At 51.4% G+C, this 26733-nt stretch overlaps 2 protein-coding genes across 2 annotated transcripts; both read right to left on the bottom strand.

Moving 5' to 3' along the window:
* Positions 1 to 1826: 1826 nt before the first annotated feature.
* LOC104581492 (G-type lectin S-receptor-like serine/threonine-protein kinase At2g19130) lies at positions 1827 to 4425 on the bottom strand. The gene is made up of 2 exons (XM_010229096.3): positions 4288 to 4425; positions 1827 to 2482 (listed from the first exon to the last, which is right to left on the bottom strand). The coding sequence occupies exons 1-2, from the start codon at positions 4313 to 4315 to the stop codon at positions 2010 to 2012; spliced, it is 501 nt and encodes a 166-aa protein (XP_010227398.1). The 5' UTR covers positions 4316 to 4425; the 3' UTR covers positions 1827 to 2009.
* An 11570-nt stretch (positions 4426 to 15995) lies between these two features.
* Positions 15996 to 16842, bottom strand: LOC104582120 (brain acid soluble protein 1-like). Its single transcript, XM_010231459.1, has 3 exons — positions 16481 to 16842; positions 16220 to 16398; positions 15996 to 16138 (listed from the first exon to the last, which is right to left on the bottom strand). Exons 1-3 carry the CDS (start codon positions 16840 to 16842, stop codon positions 15996 to 15998), a joined length of 684 nt encoding a protein of 227 aa, XP_010229761.1.
* Between the last annotated feature and the right edge of the window lie 9891 nt (positions 16843 to 26733).

Genomic DNA, 26733 nt, shown 5'->3' with positions numbered 1-26733 from the left:
ATGATCCAGACTGATCACTGTGCACGTATGGAACTCATATTAGCATTTCCTGTATACAGCTCACTAACTTTAAGTTGGTGTCTCTGTTTTCCTAGAGATCAACCATTAATCTTAGATTCCCCAACGATGATGCTGTATCAGTATAAGTAAAACAAATTCCAGCTAAGTTTTCCTGTCCTAAAAACTAAACTAACAAAAAGACAAGATGCCTTGTAACTATTTGTATCTCGCTTAAAGGCACTTACTCACTTCTAAATAGGGATGTCAACTTCGCCGCCAAGCCCGGTAATCTATCATCCCGCAGAGGTTTAGTAAACGGGCTCAAATGGGCCTCTAACCGGCGCCAGTTTGCATCCCTACTTCTAAACAATTCCATTGTAGATGTGGGTTTCCTGAGCCATCATGGAAGTAGCAGGGCATCATTTGCATTTCACTCAACAAAAGAAAATGTTCCTTATCATATGGAAAATTTTGATAGAATGGCCCGTCTTAGTTAGCGCACACAAAACGCCATCACAACTGGGAATAAATGGGAACAAGTTTTGAAGCAGGGAAAGAGGGATCATTTCTTTGCGTGCACCTGAACGCACAGATACCTCAACAATGCGATACCATAACTCATCATCTGCAGAAATGTTATTGCAACAAGCATCAAGTATTGTATCTTCATACAAACTTAATTCTATTAGTGGTATGTGCATGGAGCTAACCAATCTCTGTTCCTGTCAGTCATATGGACATCCTCACACAAATAATCACTAACAGCACTGTAATCAGAACTAATCCACAGAGAAATCAGCAAAGAACATCATCTGTAGTTTCATACCTTCACAACCGGTGAGGCGGTGACCAATGCCTAACCAACACAGATCCCCAAGCTTCCGGTGATTAACCTGAAACACTCAAACAACAACTGAAGTAAACAACTCTAGTGCTGCAATGCCTCAACTTTACTGACAATACGTCTCGTACTGTCACAACTTTTTACGGCAACACTTCTTCTTTCTTTTGGCTCTCGCAGTAACTGAACATTTTTTTTCTGAGTAATCAGGCAGGTGGGACTGCCGTTTCATTCAAGGAGGAAGAAAAACAAGAGTAAGGAAAGCTACTGCTCGGTGGGCGCCTCTACTGCCTGGGCGGTATTTCTAGCGGCTACCACCCAAGACCCAACTGCTCGGTGCTGAAAAGGTAGGCTGCTTTGAACCCGGTCAGCTTCACACGAAGGGCTCTGAAGCTGAAGCCGCACCTGGCCCGCCGGGCTCTTCTAATCCTCTTGTCAGAACCATCCCTGACCTCGGGCTTCGCCTCTCTCGTAGCCCTGCCCCGCCACCGAAGCAGCGCCGTCCAGCCCTCGCCACCGGTGTGTAATTCCGTACCTACATGCACTCGGTGTGCAGTGCAGGTGAGTTTGTGGGAGCATCGCGCCGGCATGGTTCAGCTTTTGTGACAGTGCCATGGCTACCATTATGTTGGAGATTTTTCAAAGTCATATAAAGACGACGTTTGTGCACCACCAGTTATTAAAACAAGGTTTAAAAGGAGCTCTCATGTAGGATCTTAAAAGCTACTACCTCCATTCCTAAATTCTTGTCGCTGTTTTAGTTCAAATTCTTGTCCCTCCGTTCCTAAAGCTACTACCTCCATTCCTAAAACAGCGACAAGAATTTAGGAACGGAGGGAGTAGAAATTTCCATGTTAAGTAGAGTAAACTAAGGGGCGGAGCTACTGTATTGGCATTGGGTTCAAATGAACCCAATGAAAATGATCAGATTCAATAGAATTTGGACCAAAAGCTATATCTGAACCCATGAGAATGAACCCAATGCTTAGCTTTTCTGGCTCCACCAAAAGGAGAAATACTATTTATGACTCCAGATTATAACGATAGAACGATGATACATTAAAATCGTTACAAATTTATAAAAAAATACAACTATTTATCCAATCATAGCTATTACATTTGAATAGGGAAGTACACTATATTAGTCTTAAATCTAACATCTGCTATATTAGGAGCACACTGAATGCGAGGTTCCGGCCATAGCTTGAAGCAGTCGTGGTATCGGGGGCATCCTGATCTCGACTAGCCCCTCGAGAATCTGAACTACCTGTCCCATTGTTGGTCGATCAAGATCATCATCTTGGATGCACCAACATGCAACCTTGCAGGCCAGTTCAGCCTCATCCAGATTGACATCACCATGTAACCTTTGATCTACCAAACTCCGCATGTCTCCTTCAAGAAGTTTGCGTGCAGCATGCACAGGGAAATAAATATCAAGGTCGCCACCACTAGAACATGATGCGTTTGAGTTCCTCTTTCCTGATATTATTTCCAGCAACACCATCCCGTAGCTGTAAACATCAACTTTTGGTGTAGCAACACCCGCAATCCATTCAGGTGCAAGGTACCCTGCAGTTCCTCTCATTGTAGTTACGACTCGGCTAAAATTCCTTCCTAAAAGCTTTGCCATCCCAAAATCTGCAATTTTTGGATGGAATGAAGCATCAAGAAGTATGTTTTCTGGCTTAATATCACAGTGTATGATGCAGTCTCTACAGCTCTCATGCAAGTAGGTTAACCCTCTGGCAACTCCCAGGGCTATCTGATACCTAGCAGTCCAATTCACCATCGCAGAATTGCTTCGAAATAGATGGACATCAAGAGAGCGATTTGACATGTATTCATATACAAGCAGCCTCTTGGAACCCTCACAACAGAAACCAACAAGCTTAACCAAATTGATGTGCTGGACAGCTCCAATGGAGCTCACTTCAGCTCTGAATTGCTTCTCTCCTTGATAAGCACCATCAAGCCTCTTCACTGCTATGGCAATTGAGTCATCTATAAACCCTTTGAATACAGAACCAAAACTGCCTGCCCCCAAATTATCTTCAAATCTTTTTGTCGCACCTTGTAGATCATTGTATTTAAATGCAATGAGTCCATTACAAACTTGAGAACCATTCAATATGCGATCAGAGCTCTTCTTTTTGTTTCTCCATATCATTAGTGCAAGGATCAGTGCTAGTAGGCCTAAAACTGAAACGCCTGTACCAATTACAACTTCAATAACGATCCCTCTTCTATTGTTTTTCGAACTTTGAACTTCTTTAGCAGAAATACGAAGGTAAAGTGTTTCTCCAGTCGAGTTGGTAGTGTCACTAAATTGTACTGTTCTTATGTTGAGCATTTCATTATGCCAGATAAGACATCTGCCGTCACTGAAGGAATATGCAGTGCAAGAGCATCTATTCAGGCAAACTTGTGCGCACATGCTCGTGTTTGCAGCAGCTTTTACTTTTCGTGGATTCTGGGGTAACTTAACACATGGCACAGAGTAGAACTTGTCTGTGGTATGTGTTGTGCTTTTGTTCCTGATGCAGTCTAACGGAGTATTTCTTGAGCACCCACCAGTTCGATCTTCTAGGTCCCAATCCTCAGGGGATGTTATGGTGAATCCCTCGATGCAATTGCAATATGTAAGTGCGTTACCGTTGCAAATTGTGAAAGGTCCACAAATTGCATAGACATCACATAGATCTTTTGGTTGGCGGTAGATCATTACCCATTCCTGTGAGCCCTTGATCCAAATGAACAACTTTGATTGACCCGAGACATCTTGTACTTGCCAGCTAATCATATTTTCATCTTTTAAGTTATATGTGTAGTATTTCTCCTGGTCATTGTCCACAAATTTTGAATTGAAAACAGCTTTGCCTGCCATCTCTGGAATTGAGGCAAAGTATTCGCCGTTCCATTTACCGCTAGACCAATATGGTACCGATGAGTTCAACGGTGCAAGCCAGAACTGGTTAACACCACTGGGGTCTAACTCAGTACAGTACACACCGCTAGCTGGGTTGATCAAGTTTTTTGAAGAAACAAGACGGCGATTCAGGCCGGTAACCTTATTCCATCCAAGCTTTGCCCCAGGGAAAAATGTATCCGTGGGGTGATCAAAGCTCTGCCATAGAACCTGTGATGAGTTTGAGGAGTTTGCCAGGATGAAATTTCCATCACTCTGCAGCATGGCAGTGGTGCTATTTTTTGCCATTTTTACTTGTGTAGACCAGATTATGGACTCGGTAGACTGGTTTAAGATGATAAGGTTGCCATCGTGGGAGATTGTGAGTGCCAATGAGGTGCTGTTCTTGATTGGCCTATCCCTATTCGCGACCCATGCAGAAGTAAATTTGGGGACTGTGTTGAACCATATGCCAAGGTACCAGTTGGTAGTGCTTTTGGAGGATTTTCTGCTGGTTTCGAAGAAGCCAAGTGCGTACCTGCCATTTTTGGAGATGAGCTTGTCATTGACGGCAAGTGCTTGGCCAGCCAAGATGGTGTCCGTCGCGTAAGAACTTGCTGGGATTCGTGGGAAGAAGAGCAAAGTGAAAACTATGAGGAGATGCATTATGGACTGAAGTGGAGGGCGTGCTTGTAGTTGCAGAGATTGTAAATGTAGGATGTGTGCTCTTTGGGCTGTGGTGGTGAGCAATAAATAAGCACATTCGAGTCAACAGTCAAGCATAACGGATAGACAGTGGAATAATTCCAGTGGTGATGATCAACCGAGTTACATCCACAGCAGGGGAACAATGTGATCTTTTGCTAGACTGGGTTTGCGTGGTGGAGAGGAGAGGAGAGGAGTGAACGAAGAAGAACGTGTCGGCATGAGTTTGAGGCATTTAGTTACAGCCGACATCAAGTTATTTGCCATCACAAGTATCAGTATGTAACACTTCAGGCGCTAGCTTTATTTGTTACGAAGTAGATTTTTTTTAAGAGGATATTTTTTGTTAGATAGGACAAGGGAGCGGCGTGCACGACATAAGTACGCACGCCGATGCAGCGTGGCGCATGCCTTCCCGCGCAGCGCAAGCGGTTTGACTTTGGCCAGTAATATCTTTATTACTCTCTACTATTCATAATAAATGTATTAAATTTGGTTACAAATTTCGCAGATGAATCTATTGATATAAATTTTATTTATAAAAAACACATGTTAATAAAATAATTATTGGTCAAACCCTTGTGTGTTTTTTTTAACTGCAAACCCTTGTGTTAATGAATCCAAATATGCTACTTTTGTGAAAAATGAAAGAATAGATTACCATTTTGTCCGAAATTTATACATTCTAAAGATCAATGTAACTTGGAAGGAAAGGAATGGCTAAAGCAAGAGGGGCATAGCCATCGTTTAACTATGTCTATTTTCTCAATGTTTAACTAGACACTTTATAAATTCTCAATGTAATAAGACATGTACGTACCAATTTTGTAAATATCCCCTGTTATAAATGAGAAATGACACGGTGGGAAGGTCCTGACTGTTTTTGTGTAAAAAAAAGTTTAACTATGTCTATTTTTTGATTTATCTGTGTACCAGTGCATACATGTCTCCTCATCGGCTTACTAGCTTTATACACGCCTAGTTGTGCCTACTTGTTAATTATCAACATCTAATTGTTAAATTATTCACGCCTACTTACTGGCTTATTCATACCTACCTTCATGTTACATGTATCTGCTTGACAGGTTGTCTATACCTATCTAAAAAATATGGACCGTTCCCTTCACCGTCATCTGTCAAACTTCCCAAAAATTTGTGGGCCTTCAAGATTGCATGTATATTAGGCCTACTAAGCCGGCTGGCCCATTATCTGCACCGAATTGGACTGGAATTCCGAATTGGCCAGCGGGATCGTTACGAGAGTCGTACAACAACTCCGAATCTGACGAGAAAAAGATCGCTCCGCCGAAACACTACGGGAGTCGGAAGATGAGACCCGATCGGGCACCCATCGGGCAAGGAATCGAAGCCACGGCCGTCCCCTCTGTCTCCCAGGCGCGGCCACGGCTGGTCCCCTCTTTCGTTTCCCAGCCACGACCGTCTCCTCCTAGGGCTAAATTACACGAGGAGATGGCAAATTGTTAGAAGAACCTGATGAGACAGATTGCGAAAGAGAATGGTGACGGCGCCTAGGGCTTAGTAGAGAGAACGAGAGATGATGGCCGAGTGTAGAATTGGAGATGGGAGAAGGCGCCTCGATACCTTTCTTCTGTGAGCCTGACGGAGCGAGAGAGATGGCCAAACAGGCAAAGTTGATGAGTCATCGAGTCAGGCCTACTGGGCCAATTTTGCACTTGGTCTTTACTTTTTTTTACTACAGGGTTTGTCGCACCAGTGGCACCCGGGGTACCACCATTGCGCAATGCGTGGGTCGCCTCGCTTGCTCCCCGCAAGGACAGCACCCCGGGAAGCCACCAGCCCGGCAGGACTAGCCGGGCTGCGGGGGTTTCCCCGGATGGCAGCGTGAAGGTTCCCATCAAGGCGCCCCCTGGGAAGGTCACTTGCTGGGGAGGGTGATCCCTGGCGCAGGCGCTTACAACAGGGCCGACGCCCAATGCAAGCAGAGTATTGGCACCACGTGGCCGCGCAGCAGGCTCCTTTTGTGCAGGGCTGGTCAGGGCGTGGAGTATGGCACAAGCAAGCATTAAATGCTCCGACAGATGGGTGGTTTCCTGTCTAGTCAGCGCACAGTGAGTGGCTCGCAGTGAATCTAAGGCACGTACCGCCCTAGCTACAGCACTTTGCACCATGCATGCATGCTAGCGCAGCAAGGGCAAGCTGCCTAGGGTCTTTGCTCGACACTTGTCCCCCATGCACCGAGGCACCTGAGGTATCCCCTTGAGTATAACAGGAGGACCAGCACCATCGGTTGGGGGGCTTCGGTTTTTTCTAGGTTACACTCCAATGGAGTTTGAGTGAGAGTTTTTAGCCCAGAAGCAGCAAGTAGCCACTTAGCAGAAAAGGAAAGAGAACGCCCGGAGGCTCCCCCGGCAACTTGTAAACACCTGTTCATTGGCTAATACAAACTCAGAAGCAGGACGTAGGGTTTTACACCTCCGGGTGGCCCGAACCTGGGTAAACAGGCTTGTGCATTCTACGCTCGTCATTGGCCTCGCCGACGATCGCCGGAGCGATCCCCAACGCCCACTGCCGAACCAAAAAGGGGGTGCCTTGCATCCCCGGTGTCTAAGCCCCGGGCTACGACATCTGGCGCGCCAGGTAGGGGGCGCGTGCGGAGAGCTCGCCGGTGACCGCCGGCGCTGACGTCTACAACTACATCAGCTTCGTCTCCTCCGACGACAAAACCCGTCGCTATGCCTCCCAAGTGGGTTGGCGACTCTCGGATCGACCCGCGTGGTGCCCCAGCGGCGCACACGCGATCACTCGACGTGCAACCCACGTCGCAGGGTCAGGAGAACCCTGAGCCCTCCTGGGTGCAGCAGCAATCGCAGCTGCCACCTCCGCCTCCTCGGCCGTCGGTGGACAACCGGCTGAGGGGGCCAGCGGCTCCCAGCGCCGGAGCCCGTCGCGCGAGTGGCCATGACGCCGCCCGCGCAGGCCGGCGAGTCCACTCGCAGGCCGAAGACGCGCAGCGGCAGCTGAGCCACGAGCACACCGCGTCGCGTGCGACGCCGACGAGATCTTGCCCTACTCACCCGGGGGCACCGGGGGACAGGGCGGAGGGCAGCTGGTCGGAGAATCGGCAGCTTCCCACCCAAACCCCGGCAGAGGCTATCATAGCCGCGCGTGTCTTGGTGCGCTACGAGCCACCGCAAGGCACGCCGGCGCATGAGGCGTGGAGTGCGGAGCTGGACGCGCTCCTTGCGCTCGCCGCCCAGCAGTCGCAAGGTGAGGGCGCCCCTGCTGGTTCAGGCCGAGGGCAGAACCCGGGACGCGCAGACGTGCCTCGCGTCTCGGGGCAAGGAGAAAACCCTCCCTCGCAGGGAGGGCAAGGAGGCGAGGATCCCGTGGGATCCTCGGATTCGTCACCGACCGTTACGCGGGGTGATGCGCGGGGCGTCCTGAACGCCCGTCAGCAAGAAGACCTCCGCCAGCGCCTGGAGCGCCGGCGCCGGCGTGAGGCAGAACGCCAACGCCCAGAGGACCAGGAGGATGCTCCCATGGGCGCCGAGGACGGCTGCACCGCGTTCACCCACGAGCTGCGCCGGGTGACATGGCCCTGCAAGTTCCGAGCACCGACGCTTGGAACGTACGACGGGACCGTGAACCCCAAGGATTTCCTCCCGACCTACATGTTGGGGATGCATGCCATCGGCGCCGATGACAAGATCAGGGCCAACTGGTCCCCGATGGTGTTCAAAGGATAAGCGAGGACCTGATTGCTCAACCTGCCCGCCGGGTCCATAGCCTCCTGGGCTGACCTGTGCAAGCAGTTTGTGAGCGCGTTCCAGGGCGGCTACAAGCGCCCGGGAACCATGGCGGAGCTGCACACCGTGGTGTAGAAGCCAGGGGAGACGTTGCGGAGCTTCGTCAACCGCTTCTCCAGTCTCTCCTACTCCATTCCAGAGGCGGAGGCTGCCGCCATCATCAACACCTTCGCCATCAACGACCGCGACCCCAATATGCGTGAGAAGCTAAGCACACACCAGATCCGGACGACGCAAGAGCTCTATGCCTTGGCGCACAAGTGTGCCATGGCCGAGGAAGGGAGTTTGGCGCCCGAACTTGCAGCTAAGGCTGCCGCGAGTCCCGTTGAGGGCTCGCAGAAGAAGGGCTCTCGGAAGCGCAGCGGGAAGCAAGTCCTTGCCGCGGAACCGGGGGCTACCTCGAGGCCTGCGAAAAAGGCCTCGTCCGCCGGCGGGTCTGGTAGCAAGCCGGGCGACGCGCCCCGCTGCCCCATCCATGCCAACGCCACCCATGACACGCAGGATTGCCGCATCCTGCAGGGCATCAAGCAGAGGCGCGAGCAGCGCCATGAGGAGCGCCGAGCAGCTGGCGCCTGCTTCAACTGCGGGGACATCGTGCATCTCTCGCACGACTGCGCGAATGACCGCAAAGCTGGCAGGGAGCGGCCTCCCCAGGGACGAGACAAGGCTCGTGCTGAGGAGCAGCGCGGGTCCGACTATAGTGAGGGCGACGAGCCTGGCTTCTAGGAGCCCCGCGATGTCGCCTGTATCCATGGGGGAGCTTATGCTCTCTCATCCCATAACGTGGTGAAGCGCCTCACCCGGGAGGTGTGTGCACTGTTGCCGGACATGGAGGCGCGGCAGCCGTTGAAGTGGTCGCACGTGCCTATCACTTTCAACTCTGATGATCACCCAACCCGGCAGCTGGGGTCAGGGGTTCTTCCCTTCGTGGTCTCACTGATCATCAACAACATGACGGTGACCAAGGTGCTGGTGGACAACGGAACGGGGTTAAACCTCCTGTCCGCCAGGTTGGTGAAGAAGCTTCAGCTGCCGCTGGAGGAGATGAAGCCCACCAACCTGTTCCGGGGAGTAAACCCCGGGATTGTGCGCCCCCTGGGGCGCATCATGCTGCCGGTTACCTTCGGGTCTCAGGAAGCGTTCAGGACTGAGCACCTCGTGTTCAATGTGGCTCACACCCTGTTGCCGTATAACGGGATCCTTGGTCGGCCAGCACTGATCAAGTTCATGGCGGCAACCCATTGCGCCTATGGCGTGATGAAGATGCCGTCCACGTACGGAGTCCTCTCCATCAAGTGCGATCTTAAGGACGCGGCTTGGTGTGTTGGCGAGGTCGTCAAGGCCGCCGCCGCAGCCGATTCCAGTGACGAAAGCGTCGCCGGAAGAGAAGGCCCGCTGCCGGGTGACTGCCCCGCAGCGAAGAAGGCTCGTGTTACCCTGCAACAGCTTGCCGGGGGAAGCACAAGCTCGAGCTCACGCCCCGGCAAGGGCCAGAAGCTCAAGGAGGAGGCCTCCAAGGTGAAAAAGCTGCCCCTCCTGGCCGGCAACGAGGAGCACACTGTCACCATCGGTGCGAACCTCGATGCCAAATAGGAAAGCGCCCTCATCACTTTCCTCCGGGAGAATGCCGACGTGTTCGCTTGGGAACCATCGGATCTTCCCGGAGTCCCTAGGGAGGTGATCGAGCATCGACTTGCAGTGCGTCCAGACGCCCGCCCCGTCAAGCAGAAGATCCGTCGGCAAGCACAAGAGCGCAAGGACTTCATCAAGCAAGAAGTGGACAAGCTGACGGCTGCGGGGGCTATCAGGAAAGTAATGTACCCTACTTGGTTAGCGAATCTAGTTGTAGTACCCAAGGGGAAAAATAAATTACGCATGTGTGTAGACTTTACTGATCTTAATCGTGCATGTCCCAAAGACCCATTCCCTGTACCCCGCATTGATCAAATAGTAGATTCCACTGCCGGTTGCGATTTGTTGTGTTTTTTGGATGCTTTTTCCGGCTACCATCAAATCAAGATGGCAGTTGAGGACGAGGAGAAAATGGCGTTCATCACCCCGGTTGGCTGCTACTGCTACACGTGCATGCCTTTCGGGTTGAAGAACGCGGGCTTAACATTCCAGCGTGCATTGCGCGAATGTTTGGGACCCCAGCTAGGCCGAAACGTTGAGGCCTATATGGATGATATCGTCATCAAGTCAAAGCACGGGGACTCGCTTATTGATGACTTGCGGGAGACGTTCGATAACCTCCGCAGGATCAAGCTCAACTTGAACCCTGAGAAATGCATTTTTGGTGCAGACTCGGGGCAGCTTCTGGGCTTCATGGTTTCACAGGGGGATTCCGGCCAACCCAAAGAAGATAGAAGCTATCGAGAAGATGGAGGCTCCCCGCAGGGTGAAGGATGTCCAGTGCCTCAACGGCTGTGTAGCCGTGCTGGGGCGCTTCATTTCAAGGCGGGGCGAACGCGCCTTGCTTTTCTTCAGGGTAATGAAGAAGAAGGGCCCGATTGATTGGACCCTCGAGGCTGAGGCGGCGTTCCAGGACCTGAAGCGGTACCTGAAGTCGCCGTCAATCCTCGTTGCCCCCAAGCCGGGCGAGCCGCTGCTGCTCTACCTAGCGGTGACTGACCAAGTGGTCAGCTCGGTGCTTGTTGCCGAGAGAGAAGAAGATCTCCCGGGGGCTGAGCCTGCGGGGCCGGGGGCTGAGTCAGCCCCGGCAATCGCCTCGAACCCAAGAACCGCCATCGAGCTGGCAGCGTCGACGCCACGCAAGCGACTCGGGCAGCACCCTGTGTACTTCGTCTGCACAGTGTTGCGCGACGCCCGCGTACGATGCCCGCAAGTGCATAAGCTCTTGCTGGGGATTCTGCTTGCATCATACAAGCTACGCCATTACTTCCAAGTGCACCGCATCACGGTGGTGTCAGGATTCTGCCTCAAGCAGGCCCTCACCAACCGTGAAGCCACCGGGAGAGTGGCCGAGTGGAGGATGGAGTTGTCGGAGTTTGATCTACACTTCACGAACACCAAGAGTATCAAGAGTGCTGCTCTGGCTGATTTCGTTGCAGAATGGACCTCGACAGGCATAGAAGAAGAGGAGCCGGAGACCAGCCTGCCCGACAAGCTGGACGAAGGCCACTGGATCATGTACTTCGACGGCGCGTTCAGCCTGCAGGGGGCTGGCGCCGGAGTCGTCATCGAGTCACCTACGGGCGACCAGTTGAAATTCGCCATCCAACTCGACTTCCCCAACTCCACCAACAACACGGCTGAGTACGAGGGTGGCTCGCCGGGTTGCGGGCGACCATCGCCCTCGATATTAAGTGCCTGGTTGTTCGCGGAAATTCCCAACTCGTGATCAAACAGGTTAACAAGGACTACGACTGTCCGCGGATGGCAGCATACGTGGATGAAGTCCGCAAGCTGGAACGCAAGTTCAAGGGTTTGCGATTCGAGCACATCAAGCGCAAAGATAACTTCGCGGCTGATGAACTGTCCAAGTGGACAGAGGAGCGCCAGAAAAAGCCCCGGCGGGAGTGTTCTGGCACAGGCAGATTGCGCCTTCAGTCACTCCCAAGCCGGCTGCCGGGGAAGCCCCCCCGGCAACCGAAGGAAACCCCGCAATAGTGGAGGTTCATGCCACCGATGTGGCGGCATGCATGAGTAGGGAAACCCCGCTTTGGGCAGTGGACATCGCCCGCTACCTCAAGGAGGGAGCCCTCCCTGAAGACGACGTTGCCGCGGAGCGTGTAGCCCGGCAAGCCAAGATGTACGCTCTGGTAGACGGGGATCTCTACCGGAGGCGTGCAAATGGAATAAAGCTCCTCTACGTGCCCCAAGACGAAGGGCGCGCACTTCTGGAAGACATACACCGAGGCACATGCTCGCACCATGTGGCCTCCCGGGCTTTGGCCGGCAAGGCTTTTCGGCACGGCTTCTACTGTCCTACAGCATTAGCCGATGCCGAGCAACTAGTCAAGACATGCAAAGAAGAGTAATCAGCCGGCACAAGCCCTGCAAGTCATTCCATCCTCCTGGCCGTTCGCGGTCTGGGGGCTGGACATCGTTGGCAAGTTGTCGAGAGTGGTTGGCGGCAACGAGTATTTACTCGTGGCCATCGACAAGTTCTCCAAGTGGGTGGAAGTGGAGCCGGTGCGGAAGGTGACCGCTCAGGCGGCCATCAAGTTCTTCAAGGGCATTGTGTGCCGGTTTGGTGTGCCTAACGGCATCATCACCGATAATGGCACACAATTTACAAGCGCCGTGTTCCAAGCTTACTGCGAGAACATGGGCACCAAGATCCACTTCGCCTTTGTTGCTCACCCGAGGAGCAACGGACAGGCGGAACGAGCCAACGCAGAGGTGCTGCGGGGGCTCAAGACGAGAACCTTTGACAGGCTAAAAGGCCACGGGAAGCACTGGGTTGAAGAACTCCAGCCCGTGCTGTGGTCGATCAAGACCACACCTAGCCGGGCAACGGGTGAAACTCCTTTCGCCCTTGTCTACGGGGCAGAAGTGATGCTGCCCCTCGAGCTCAATCATGGATCCCCTCGGGTACGCACGTACGGCAAGCATAGCCAACACGAGCAGAGGGTTGGCGATCTTAACTTCATCGAAGAACTTCGATGCCGGGCTGCTGTACGAGCTGCGCGCTATCAGCAGGGACTCCGCCGTTATCATGACAGGTGGGTCCGTGCCCGGGAGCTCGATGTCGGAGACCTTGTCCTGCGCCGGATACAAGGAACGAAGGCCGGGAACAAGTTGGTTCTTAAATGGGAGGGCCCCTTCCGGGTAGTGCAGGTGACCAGGCCGGGGGCTGTCCGGCTGGAAACCGAAGAAGGCTTGCCGGTGCAAAACAGTTGGAATCTTGAGCATTTGCCCAAGTTCTACCCGTGAAGCGCCGGAGCCTGACCCACGGGTGATGCTGCTGCAGCATGCCTCTCAAACTAGTGTAACCGGGCAACCCCCGATTGTAACCCGCTAGTTTCTATGAATAAAGATAAGTGATTTCCTCTGAATTTCAAGTTGACTCGATTATTGCATGTGCTTTCTTCTGTCTCCTGCTCTAGGTGCACATAAGTCTCTTTCCATCCCTGGTTGTGAGCAGGGGCTGCTAGAGCCTCGAAAACAGAAATCCCGTTGCCGGATCACTCCGACACGGATTAGTGCCGTTGTCGGGTCCCCCGTAACGCGCACCACGCGACAGCAGCATCTTGGGAATGAAAGAGTGCTCACACCCAAGTTTGGTATCGACCCTTCTGTGCCCGGGGGTTGGGAGGTAGGAGGGCTGTCTGTGTTGTACCGTTTTTTCGTGCATTTCGAATTTTTTTGCAGCATCTCGGGCTTGGTAAGAATCTGACATGCAGGATAAGGGTAGGGATCGGACACATGGTGATGCTCGTGGAGTACTCACGGGCCGTGTCGTCTAGCGGGGAGCCACTGGTGCATGGTGGCCGCTTCAAGGTTCTTACCGCAGGAGGGTGTCGCCACGGGTGCCGTGGTGGCTTGGCGCGCGCGGTGGCAGGATTCTTCGCCGTGCCTACAAAAGGACATGATGGCCACGGAGCAACTCAGAGCAAAGCTAAGGAGATGGTTACGAAGGCGAGGGAGGCCGCAGAGACACGGTGGTGGTGCATGCCAAAAGTGCTCAGTGCCGATGGGTGCACTGCCACCGTGCCCTTGCCGCGCCCCTCCAACAGGCATTCCAAGTGGAGAACTGATACGTTCGACATGAGAACAGACAACTAAGTGCATTATCCTAGGCGCCTAGCTTTCTAATACTCAACGCTGGCTCGTTGGTGTGGGTCGGTTCTGGCGTGTGGCTGGAGTGTTAGAAGGACGTTTGCGGGGGGAGTGCGCTCCTCATGCGGCTTGCGGGTCCGTCCCGTGGGCGCGTGCTTGGGAGTAGCTAACCTGCAAGCGGAGTGACTTGCTGCCGCTGCTTGGCCCCAGGTTGGCACCGCGGGTCCGTCCCGGGGCCCTGGTCTGGTTAAGTGGGTAGCGTGCGAGTCCCCGGCAACACAAAGCGCAACACACGAGGACAGGAAGGTCCATTCCACGAGTCAATTCCAGGAGCAAGTGCCAAATAGAACCAGAAAGCAAGATTTCTAAAAGTAGCAAATGATTACATGGACTAATAAAACCATAATTGTTCAATGGCACCAAGCGCCACTTGCAGGAAACAAAAGGAAAAACAAAAGCTTGCAGAGGACTATGACGGCTGGTTGCCAGGGTCTTCCGCAGGGGGCTCCGGCTTCGGCTTCCTCTGCATCCGCTCCACCACTTCGTCGACGAACCTACCCACTGCCCTGGTGTGGGAGGGGCCGTCCTTGCTGTCCGACCACGCATCCAGCAGTGTCTCGAAGGGGAAGTCGGGGTGGTGCTAGTGCACCCGGGGGAGAATCGTCTCGGCGACCTCCCTGGCGCACGACGCTATCTCCCCGTCACAGAACTTGGAGATTCACATGTCCAGCGCCCCGATCTTCCCCACCATGTCAGAGAAGAATGGGATCAGGGTGCTGACATCCGTGCCATCCACCTTCGCGGCCTGCAGCTCGAACCTCGGCAGCAGCTCGCGTACGGCCTGGGCGATCTCGTGCAACTTGTCGGTCTCCCTCCGCCACTGCTCCGCCAGCTTGTCGTGGTTGCCGCGCGCCAGCGCCACTGCATGCTTGGCCTTGCGGAGGAGTTCCATGACCCGCACGATCTCCTTGGCCTTGCCCACATTGTCCTCGCCCATCTTGACGAGTTCGCCCTGGGCGGTGGCCAATTCGGACTTGAGATGGGCGCTCCTTTCCTTGGCGGAATTGAGCTCCTTCTCTCGCCGTGCCAACGCCGCTGCCGCGTCCTCCGTGGCCTTGGCCTGCTCCTCCATCTTCGTGCGCAACGCCTGGAGCTGGGAGGAGTAGCTGCTGACCAGCCCGCTCTTCTCGTTGAGGCGAGCTTGGGCTGTTGCAAGCACCTCCTCATGCTCCGTGTTGGCCTTCTCCCGCGCCGCGGCCAGCGAGTCCAGTACTTGCTGGTGCTCGGCGAGTTGGGCCTCCAGCTGCCGGTGGAGCTCTGCCTCGGGGACGAGCGGCGTTGCGGCCTCGTCCCTGGCTTGCCGAGCCAGGCGGGTCTCCTCCCACAGCCGGGAGAGCTCCTGCCGCTCCCTCTCGACATCCCGCCGCACTTCGCCCCGCTGACCCTTCGCGAGCTCGTGGTGCTCCGTCACCTTGTTGAACGAGGTGACGAACGCCAGCTGATGCTCCTTGATGGCGTCGAGGATTTGGTGCCCCTGATCGTAGATACTTGGGTCCCAAGTCGCCCCGGCAAGGATGCCGAGGTCCGGGCTGGAAGTAGCGGCGGACGAGGACGAGACCCCCGCTGCCATGGTCTGGCCGGGGGGGAGCATCGTCCCCTTGCAGGGGAGCCGCCTGCTGCTCCCCAGCCACGTCTTCCTCCACACCCGCGCCAGCGGGTTGCGGGTCTGGTGGGGGGGCCACGCCCCCGGCAGGAGTCGCCTCCTGCTGAGCGGCTGCGGGGTCCGTGCCTCCGGCCTGCGGGGCCGGGGACGCGCCGTCGAGCCCCACTCTGGTAGCGGCGGTGGGTGCCACCACCATCGTATCTGGGGTGGCGGGGCTTGGCGCGGGAGCCGCCTCCGGCTTGTTCCTCAGCTCTGCATTCTCGACGTCGGAGGTGAGGTTATCACCGTATTGTCCGCCCCCGTGGCGGGCGCATTGGGACCTGCGGCAAGGGCAAAAGAAGTACTTCAAACCAAATTGAGGTACCCGGCGACGAGCACAAGGGAGTTCTGGGCAAGTACCTTGCGGGGCCGCCGCACTTGCGGGGGAGATTTGTCCCCCTCTGTCCCGGCTTGTACTGCCGGGCTGTCCGCTATAGGCAGGGTTTCGCCTACAAGCCAAGGTAATTACACGGTCAAGGGTCAATGTGCAGGAGGAGCGTGTACAATGGAATCAGGAGAGGGGTCCGTACCTGCTGTGGGCTCCTCCTCCTCTGGGACCGGGTCGGCGGCAAGCGTTGTGGCGGCGCCGCTGGCCCGCGTGTTGGCCTGGCTGGCACTAACACTGGTCCGGGTGCGCGGCTTCTTGCTAGGCGCGGGGGGCGCAGCGTCGGTTCTCCCCCTCTTGCCGGCTCCGGCCGGAGCGCTGTCCCTGCAAGGCATCAACGAAGAAGCGAAGGAATCAAGGCAAGCACAAACTTGAAAATAAAGGGGGAGGAAAGACGTCAGCTTACCTTGGGGGTTCGAGCTTCAGAGAGTAGCCGGTGAAGATTCCCGGCTTGGGCTGGACCGTGGACCCTCGTGGAGTTGCCGCAGCCCTGGTTGCTGCAGAAGCCACCGAGGCGCCTGCGGCCGTTGCAGAGGTGGCCGCTGGCGCTGGCGCTCTTGGTCGCCGCACCAGCGGCACATCGTCCTCATCCTTGCCCTCCGCCTCAGGGAGGACAGTCCGGGCTCCAGCAACGCCGCCAGCCTCGTCACCGGAGGACTCGTCGCCGGGCCAGCTGGAATCCGATCCCCCCTCGCTTTCCTCGGCCACTTGGTTCCCACGGTCTGCGGGTGGCGGAGGCTTCGGGGCTCGTACCGGGGGATCAGACATCAGCCCCCACTCGTTGCAGGGTGGGTAGCTGCCGATGATGTCGTGAAGGCCCGCGACGCCGGCGTGAAGGGATGGAGCCCCCGGGGGCAGGTCCATGAATGGAACGTCCTCGCCGGTGATTCCCTTCACCCACTCCTGGATCACCTTTGGCGTCACACCCACGCTTTGCAGGCGCGTGGTGTCGCCAAAACCCGTGTACATCCACGCAGGGCGGGACCGCAGCTGCAGCGGCGTGATGCGCCGGCTGATGTAGGTGCACGCCACATACAGATCGGTGAGCCCCACTAGCTGCAGGGCCTTGATCTTCTGAATGATGGGAAGGAGTTCTGCGTCTCGGCTGTAGCGGTCCCGCCAGCTGCCGTTACTCGCCGGCAGCTCGGTGGGCGCATGAATGAACTCGTCGGGCTCATCCACGCGAACCCAACACCAGCTCCTGCGCCACTCCTTCTCTATCTTCTTCTCGCTCCGCATGATGAACTCCGACTTCATCTTGTCGCGGGCGCGGAATGAGACCCCTAACGACATCGCTCCTGACTGCTCGACGCGCGGGTAGAAGTAATGGCGGAACAACGCCACCGATGGCATCACCCCGACAAAACACTCACAGAGGAATTGGAAGACAGCGAGAAGGAAGAGAGAAGTGGGGTGGAGCTGCGCAACGTTAAGCTGGTACGCCGCCATGAGAGCATGGACGAAGAGGGAGTACAGAGGTACGAACCCAACAAGGATGAAGCGACCAAACACCTGGAAGTCGTTGTCCTGGTGGTTGCCGCCGGCGGGGAAGATGAGCGTCTCGCCGTACTCGTTGAACGAGGAGGCGACAGCGTGCCGGATCTTGTCGACCCCCTCGCCTTTGTAGCCGGGCTTGAAGAAGGCCCGCGTGGCCGTCATCTCCCGGTTCTTCTGGTCCTTCTCCGACAAGGGCTTCTTAGGGTTTTCTCGCCCTTGTCGACCGCAGAGCTTTTGGAACCCTTCCCTCTCTTGGGGGCCGTAGGCGCCATGAGGAATGTGGGTGGCGATTATTAGGATTCAGGAGCGCGAGGAGGAATCGGGATGAGGAAGAAGGACTGGGGGCTAAGTGATTGCCCCTCAGCGCAGCGGTGGGGTTTTATAGCACCCCAGCGTTGAGCAACGGTCGCATCCGCACCCTACGGGTGCGCTAGGGATAACTACGCTTAAAGAAGGGGAATGCAGGACGTGGCCTTAACCACCCGCAGTTAAGGGGAGGTTAAGGGCGGAAATCTCGCCCCCACCACTCTGCCTGTAATGGCGGAGCCCCTGGAGCAGCACATGAACGGGAACCCGAAACAACTTGGGACCCATGCGTCGGTTAAGGGCGTAGCCTGGCAACTGACCAAGGATGACTTCGCTCGGGAACAGGCATTGCCGGCCCACGCCCGGGGGCTACTGTCGCACCAGTGGCACCCGGGGTACAACCATTGCGCAACGCGTGGGTCGCCTCGCTTGCTCCCCGCAAGGACGGCACCCCGGGCAGCGCGGTGCGAGCTGCCCGGGAAGCCACCAGCCCGGCAGGACTAGCCGGGCTGCGGGGGTTGCCCCGGATGGCAGTGTGAAGGTTCCCGTCAGGGCGCCCCCCGGAAAGGTCACTTGCTAGGGAGGGTGATCCCTGGCGCAGGCGCTTACAACAGGGCCGGCGCCCAATGCAAGGAGAGTATTGGCACCACGTGGCCGCCTAGCAGGCTCCTTTTGTGCAGGGCTGGTCAGGGCGTGGAGTATGGCACAAGCAAGCAGTAAATGCTCCGACAGAAGGGTGGTTCCCTGTCTAGTCAGCCCACAGTGAGTGGCTCGCAGTGAATCTAAGGCACGTACCGCCCTAACTACAGCACTTTGCACCATGCATGCATGCCAGCGCAGCAAGGGCAAGCTGCCTAGGGTCTTTGCTCGACACTTGTCCCCCATGCACTGAGGCACCTGTGGTATCCCCTTGAGTATAATAGGAGGACCAGCGCCATCGGTTGGGGGGTTAGTTTTTTTTGTAGGTTACACTCCAATGGAGTTTGAGTGAGAGTCTTTAGCCCAGAAGTAGCAAGTAGCCACTTAGCAGAAAAAGAAAGAGAACGCTCGAGGACTCCCCCGGCAACATGTAAACACCTGTTCATTGGCTAATACAAACTCAGAAGCAGGACATAGGGTTTTACACCTCTGGGTGGCCCGAACCTGGGTAAACAGGCTTGTGCATTGTACGCTCGTCATTGGCCTCGTCGGCGATCGCCGGAGCGATCCCCAACGCTCACTGCCGAACCAAAATGGGGGTGCCTCGCCTCCCCGGTGTCTAAGCCCTGGGCTACGACAAGGTTCATCCGTTAATCCTTATTGCATCAAAGAGTCCACATTTCGCTAAAAGAAATCAAAGAGTCCACATATTATATAATAATAATAATAATAATAATAATAATAATAATAATAATATTTTACTTAAAATATTAACTAGGCGACCCATCGGGTATCCATGGGTATAAACCTATACCCATACCCTATCCATGACTAATTGGGCGATCCATCGGGTATACCCATGGGCGTAAACGTCGACCCATATCCTACCCATTTGCGTCAGATATCCGCGGGCCAGTTGCCACAGTTAATACTTGCCGGCCATATAAGACAGACTCCGGCCGCCATGCAGAGACAGGACCACGAGCAGACAGATAGCCGAGAGGCCAACGACGTCAAGTCGTCTGAACTGCCCACAAGCCAGATCTGACGAACAACTCGAGCAAATAATTGGAAAAAAAATACACGTGCACTGCCAATTTATTAGTTAGGCTTGATTTAATCTAATAATGATAAGCTTCTTCAGAGAACCAAGAAAATCAGAATAGTCATACTCAACAAAATAATCAAATGTCTATACTCATAAACGTTCATCCAGCTTCCAAAACATAATTTGCTGCCCCTTCTAACTCTTTGTTTTAACGGCTGAAGTGAGAGAGTGGAGAGAACTAAAAAATTAAGTGATTCCGTCTCAAAACTTCTTTGACCGGGTGATGTTATATAATTTTTAGAAGGAAGTGTATTGTTTTATTTTGAGAGACTAGAGTATAGAGACACAATCTTCGGAAGAAACCTTTTTTAAAGGAATATTTGGTGATCATTCAAGAAGAGCAAAGGGAGGTTTTGATGCATGTTTTTTGAATGTATCATTTTATTTTGTTGTTCCGTTGCAACGCACGGGCATTTCAGCTAGGTTATATCTACTTGTCACGTTAATTGTGTCTACTTGTTAGGTTAATTGTTCCCTACTTGACATGTTATTTGTACCTATAAGACGGATGCCTACTTGTCAGGTTATTTATACCTATTTGCCAAATAAATTGTGTCTACTTGTTAGGTTATCTTTACCTACTTGTCAACATGTCCACTTGCAAGATTAGTTATGCCTAATTGATAGGTTATCTATATCTAATTATCAAATGCCTACTTTTAAGGTTAATTGTATCTGCTTGTTCAAAATAGCTCCGGAGCTGTAGGGAGCTTCGTATCAGCAACGTGGATTTCTTTGTCGCACTGCTGTTATCTGCCTGGCCCTTTTCTTTTTTGTTGACACAATGGGCTGGCCCTTTTCGTATTCAAGTTCAGCCCTTTTGGTATTTTAGATATATATATTCCTCTATTCAGTGAGATATGGCCCACCATGTTGTTGGATTCTGATCCAAATTCCCAAGGGCCGGAAGTTCCGGCCATTCTAGGCGCCGGAAGTTCCGGCCCAACTTCCGGCCGAACCACTGGGTGCTCTCTATTACTTTTCGGGAAATTACGGAACTTGCTGCGGAACTTCCGGATATTCAAGAATAAGCGGAACTTCCGGCCTCCAACTGGAACTTCCGGTGTGCCCGTTACGGATCTGAGTTGCGCTAATGCTCCTGTTATATATACCCATTGTAAGCCACCGTTTCAGGACGAGTTGAGTTCGTGAAATCTCCCTGGCGTTGTAAACACTCTCATATAGTGAAGTTTCGCTGGCTGGCGCCCGTGGTTTTTCCCTCTCGTTGTTTGAGAGGGTTTTCCACGTTAAATTCGTGTGTCCTTGTGCTGTGATTTCTTCTTCGTTCTTCGTTCTTACTTGTCGCGTTCATATCAAGCGGTATCAGAGCCCCAGGTTCCACCTAGGGTTTGCGACATGTCTACCTTGAAGTTCGATCTGCCGCAGTTGGACTACACCACACGATTCTCGTTGTGGCAAGTGAAGATGCGGACGATTCTCGCCCAAACTTCAGATCTGGATGAAGCGCTTGATTCCTTCGGCAAGAAGGATGAAAAGGAGTGGACTGCCGAAGAGAAACGCAAAGATCGTAAGGCTTTATCATTGATTCAACTTCATCTATCCAATAATATTTTGCAGGAAGTGTTGGATGAAAAATCCGCAGCAGCCCTGTGGCTGAAACTGGAATCGATTTGCATGTCTAAAGATCTAACCCGTAAGATGCATGTAAAGATGAAGTTGTTCACCCATAAGCTGCAAGAAGGTGGATCGGTAATATCTCATATAACTGTTTTTCGAGAGATAGTTTCTGACTTGCAAGCTTTGGAGGTTAAGTATGATGATGAGGATTTAGCCATCTTACTCTTATGCTCGTTGCCTAGTTCCTATACAAATTTCCGCGATTCAATTTTTTATAGCCATGATTCTCTAATCCTTAATGAGGTTTTAGAAGCACTTAGACAGAAAGAAAAGATGAAGTCTATGGTGCAGACCGATGGGTCGTCGTCAAAGACAGAAACTCTGCATGTTCGTGGCAGGACCGAGCAGAGGAACAACAATTATGGCAACCGAGATAAGAGCCGGGACGGAAAAGCTCGTTCAAAGTCCCGTGGAAATGATAAGTTCTGCAGGTGTTGTAAGAAAAATAATCATGTCATTGAAGATTGTTATAAACTGCAGAACAAGGAGAAAAGGAACGGTACCTACAAACCGAAAGATAAGTCCGATGGTACTGGTAAGGCCGCTGTCGTTTCCACCGACATCTCTGAGGGTGAATGCCTCGCTGTTCTTGCTGCTTGTATTTCCCATGATGATGAATGGATTCTTGATACAACATGTTCCTTTCATATTTGTTATAACAAGGGTTGATTCAGTTCTTATGAGTCTATGCAGACTGGAGATTTTGTGTGTGTGGGCAATGACAATCCTTGTCATATTGTTGGCGTTGGGTCCGTTCAGATCAAGACCCATGATGGCATGACACGCACGTTGAAAGAGGTGAAGCACATACCAAGCATGGCAAGAAATTTGATCTCACTTAGTACCATGGACTGTGACGGGTACAAGTACGCCGGTGGGCGTAGACTCTTGAAGGTATCTAGAGGTTCTCTTATTCACATGATAGGTGATATGAATTCTGCCAAATTATATGTTTCTTAGAGGTCGCACTTTGCCTGATTTTGCTGCTGCCGTTACACCTAATGATTCTGATGATTGTGCAAAAACGAATCTGTGGCATATGCGTCTTAGGCATATGAGTGAACATGGGATGGCAGAGTTGGTCAAGAGAGAGCTGATCGATGGCTGCAACTTGAGTAAGCTTGAGTTTTGTGAGCACTGCGTTTATGGTAAGTACAAAAGGGTTAAGCTCATTTCTTCCGTTCATACCACCCAAAGCATATTAGATTATGTGCATGCTGATGTTTGGAGACCCTCCCGTAAGACTTCTATTGGTGGTGCTAATTACATGCTTACCATTATTGATGATTACTCAAGAAAAGTTTGGCCTTATTTTCTGAAACATAAATCTCATGTTTTTGGTGCGTTCAAGAAGTGGAAAGCTATGGTAGAAAAGCAAACTGAAAGGAAGGTAAAACATTTGCGTACTGATAATGGTGGTGAATTTGTTTATGATGAGTTTGAGGAGTTTTGTAGCAATGATGGTGTGGTTAGGCACTACACGGTTGCCCGTACTCCACAGCAAAATGGCGTGGCTGAACGCATGAATAGAACTATCATATCAAGGGCCTGTTCCATGATCTCCAATGCAGGTTTGGGCAGGCGTTTTTGGGCTGAGGCAACTTCCACCACATGTACCTCATAAACAGGTCACCTTCTATTCCACTTGAAAAGAAAACTCCCATTGAGGTATGGTCTGGTAAACCTGCTGATTATTCATAGTTGAGAGTTTTTGGTTGCACCGCTTATGCTCACATTGATAATGGAAAGCTAGAGCCTAGAGCTGTTAAGTGCATTTTTCTTGGCTATGGTTTCGGAGTTAAAGCTTTCAGGCTGTGGAATCCTGAAGCTAAAAAGATTTTACTGAGCAGGAATGTTGTCTTTAATGAAAAAGTTATGTATCATGATACTTTGTCCACTGATGCCTCTCGCGTTGAAGAGGAGAGACTTAAAGTGCAGGTGGAGCGCGTTGATGAAATTGTTGACAACGATGATGCTCAGGTTGATCATGATAATGATGATGGGAACAATGATGACAATAATGATGATATTGTTCCACCCTCACCACCTTTTTTGCAGCAACCCACACGGTCTATTGCAGCTGACCGTCCAAAGAGAAATAAAGGTGCTCGCCCACGTTTAATTGAAGAGTGTTATCTTGTTCATTATGCTTTGAGTTGTGCAGAACAGGTGGAGCATGATAGTGAACCGGCCACATATAATGAAGCAGTTGTTTCCGGCGACCGTGTGAAGTGGTTGTCTGCCATGCAAGAGGAGATGCAATCTCTTGAGAAGAATGGCACATGGGATGTTGTGCCCTTGCCTAAACAAAAGAAGGCCGTTCGCTCCAAATGGATTTTCAAGAGAAAGGAGGGTTTGTCTCCTGATGAGCCTATGAGGTTTAAGGCAAGGTTAGTGACAAAAGGTTTCAGTCAAATACCAGGTATTGATTATAATGATATGTTCTCTCCAGTGGTAAAGCATTAGTTCCATCCGTACTTTCTTTGGTATTGTTGCCATGCATGATCTTGAGCTTGAGCAGTTAGATGTGAAGACTGCATTTTTTCATGGAGAGCTTGAGGAGGAAATATACATGGACCAACCTGAAGGGTTCATAGTTCCTGGTAAAGAGGAGTTTGTGTGTAAGTTGAAAAAGTTCATTTATGGTTTGAAACAATCTCCTAGACAGTGGTATAAAAGGTTTATTCATTTATGATCTCACGTGGCTTTAGTAGATCTCAGTATGACAGTTATGTCTACATTAAATTTGTTGATGAATCACCTACATACTTGCTGTTATATGTTGATGATATGTTAATTGCTGCCAAGAGCATGAAAGTAATCACTACTTTGAATGCACAACTATGTAGTGAATTTGAGATGAAGGATCTTGGTGCTGCTAAGAAAATCCTAGGTATGGAAATTAAAAGGGACAGAAAATCTAGATTGCTATTTCTTAGTCGGCAAAGTTACATTGAGAAAGTACTTCACCGTTTTAATATGCATGATGCAAAGTGTGTTAGTACTCCTATTACTTCTCATTTCAAGTTGTCAGCGTTGCAATGTCCTACTTCTGATGAAGATATCTATACCAATATATTAAACTGGAGTTGGTCGTGATGGTACGGTCGCCGCCGTAGGTTAACTTCGTTAAAATTACAACCAATATGCCACTGCCTGTTATTTTCTTTTCCTTCAGTTTTTTTTCACGATTTCTCCTACTCCGTCTTACAACCGACGCCACCACACCCGCATGCCGACCTCAACGGCACCATGAGTTGCCTACACAAAAAATAAAAATAAATAGTTTGTGATTTTGTAGCAACGCGCGGGCACACCTGCTAGTTGAGTATATGTCACGAGTTCCCTATTCTAGTGCCGTTGGTTCCTTGATTATGCCATGGTTTGTTCACGTCCTGATTTATCATATGCTATGAGTTTGGTCAGTCGTTACATGGCTAATCCCGGTAAAGAACATTGGAAAACTGTTCAGTGGATTTTCAGGTACCTCCATGGCACATCCAATGTTTGCTTGAAGTTTGATAAGACTGATAAGGGACTCGCTGGCTCTGTGTATTCAGATTTTGCTACCGACTTGGATAAGAGGATATCCCTCACAGGTTATGTGTTCACGGTAGGTGGATGTGCTGTGAGTTGGAAGGCAACACTGCAACTAGTTGTTGCTCAATCTACAACCGAAGCAGAATATATGGCTATTGCTGAATCTTGCAAAGAGTCTGTTTGGTTGAAGGGTTTATATGCTGAGCTTTGTCAAGATGTTTCTTGCATTAACCTGTTTTGTGGCAGTCAAAGTGCTATTTACCTTACTAAGGATCAGATGCTCCAGAGAGAACCAAACACATTTATGTCAAGTACCATTTTGTTCGTGACGTTGTTGCACAAGGTAAATTGAAGGTATGCAAGATCAGCACTCATGATCCTGTTGATATGATGACAAAGCCTGTTCCTATTGCTAAGTTTGAGCTATGCTCAAGCTTAGTTGGTATAACTGTTTAGCCCCTAGTGGTTGTTGGCGCCGAAAGTGTTTTCTTTGTTGATTCAGGAGTTGTTAATGTTCATGCTACAAGGAGGAATTTGCTATAAGGAGGAATTTGTCTCAAGGTGGAGTTTGTTGGATTCTGACCCAAATTCCCAGGGGCCGGAAGTTCCGGCCCAACTTCCGGCCGAACCTCCGAGTGCTCTCTGTTACTTTTCGGGAAATTGCGGAACTTGCTGCGGAACTTCCGAATATTCAAGAATAAGCGGAACTTCCGGCTTCCAACCGGAACTTCCGGTGTGCCCGTTACGGATCTAAGTTGTCCTAATGCTCCGGTTATATATACCACTTGTAAGCCGCCGTTTCGGGACGAGTTGAGTTCATGAAATCTCTCTGGCGTTGTAAACACTCTCATATAGTGAAGTTCCGCTGGCTGACGTCCGTGGTTTTTCACGTTAAATCCGTGTGTCCTTGTGCTGTGATTTCTTCTTCGTTCTTCGTTCTTGCTTGTCGCGTTCATATCACATGTGACTGCATTAAATCTTAATCAGAGCAAATTTTGGCACAAGTTTCAGATAGTTGGTCAAAGTATATATTCAGTCATGTTGACTCATGTACCAGTCAAATTTCATGGACCAAAAACACTGGGTTTTATTTTGACACTTCTCGTACATGGTTTGAAACTTGGATCTGTATCAAATTTGGATGGAACTTGGATCTGTACAAATTTTGGGTAGTACTTTCAATTGATTTTGCAAATTGTAAGTTTTTACTTTTTGGATGGACCAGTTCATCAACAAAATGTTAATCACACACAATGAAAAACTTAGATGCCAAATTTAGATCGGTAATGAAACTGAGGCTTCAGCATGTCTGTTAGAAAATACCAATCGGTAAAAATCATGGGCCTTCATCATTTGTAGAAGAGTAATATTGAAAATGCAAATAAAAAGCGAAGCTTACGAAATATTTCCCATCACACCACGAACCAATTTTGCCCTTTTCCTCCCCGTTTCATCTCCTTAATGTTCCCCAATTCATAACCGTGAAGGCGGAGGAGATTGGTCAAGCACCAGCGGAGCGAAATTCGGCATGAGGAGGAGGCAGTCGGATCTGGCGGAGGTGGACTCTGGAGGAGGAGGAGACAGCCAAAGGAAGCGATTGAACCTGACGGAGGGAACGTTGGAATCAGCGAAGGTGGCGGGACTCGAGCTGTTGGGGAGAGAAAGAAGATATATACAAAACAAGAGAGAGATCGAAAAGGAGCATCCGACGGTTCAAAAACGAAGTAGGGCACGGGCCCCACTTAGAAATCTCGTTCAATGTTTGGGCAATCAAATATCCTTCAATATGGTGGGATTTGGCATGTGTTTGTTTTGGTCGCAGTGTCTATTTCTAAATGAAATTGGTCACCAAGCCTTTAATTACAAGTCAATAATCTGTCTGCTATTTTTTATCCAATGAATATTGGATAGTGACACATGTTCAAGATTAT

This window comes from Brachypodium distachyon, chromosome 1, assembly GCF_000005505.3.
Source record: "Brachypodium distachyon strain Bd21 chromosome 1, Brachypodium_distachyon_v3.0, whole genome shotgun sequence".
NCBI classification, from domain to species: domain Eukaryota; kingdom Viridiplantae; phylum Streptophyta; class Magnoliopsida; order Poales; family Poaceae; genus Brachypodium; species Brachypodium distachyon.
The sequence above is the reverse complement of the archived record's forward strand: the minus strand, read 5'-3'. Positions and strand labels throughout refer to the sequence as shown.

Coding starts and splice junctions, on each gene's coding strand:
- LOC104581492 (XM_010229096.3), bottom strand. CDS start 4,315: ATGACAAGCTCATCTCCAAAAATGGCAG. Junction 2,483..4,287: donor CTCATCTCCAAAAATGGCAG/GTACGCACTTGG, acceptor CAAAAATTGCAG/ATTTTGGGATGGCAAAGCTT.
- LOC104582120 (XM_010231459.1), bottom strand. CDS start 16,842: ATGTCTGATCCCCCGGTACGAGCCCCGAAGCCTCCGCCACCCGCAGAC. Junction 16,399..16,480: donor CTGAAGCTCGAACCCCCAAG/GTAAGCTGACGT, acceptor GATGCCTTGCAG/GGACAGCGCTCCGGCCGGAG. Junction 16,139..16,219: donor GGAGGAGGAGCCCACAGCAG/GTACGGACCCCT, acceptor CTTGGCTTGTAG/GCGAAACCCTGCCTATAGCG.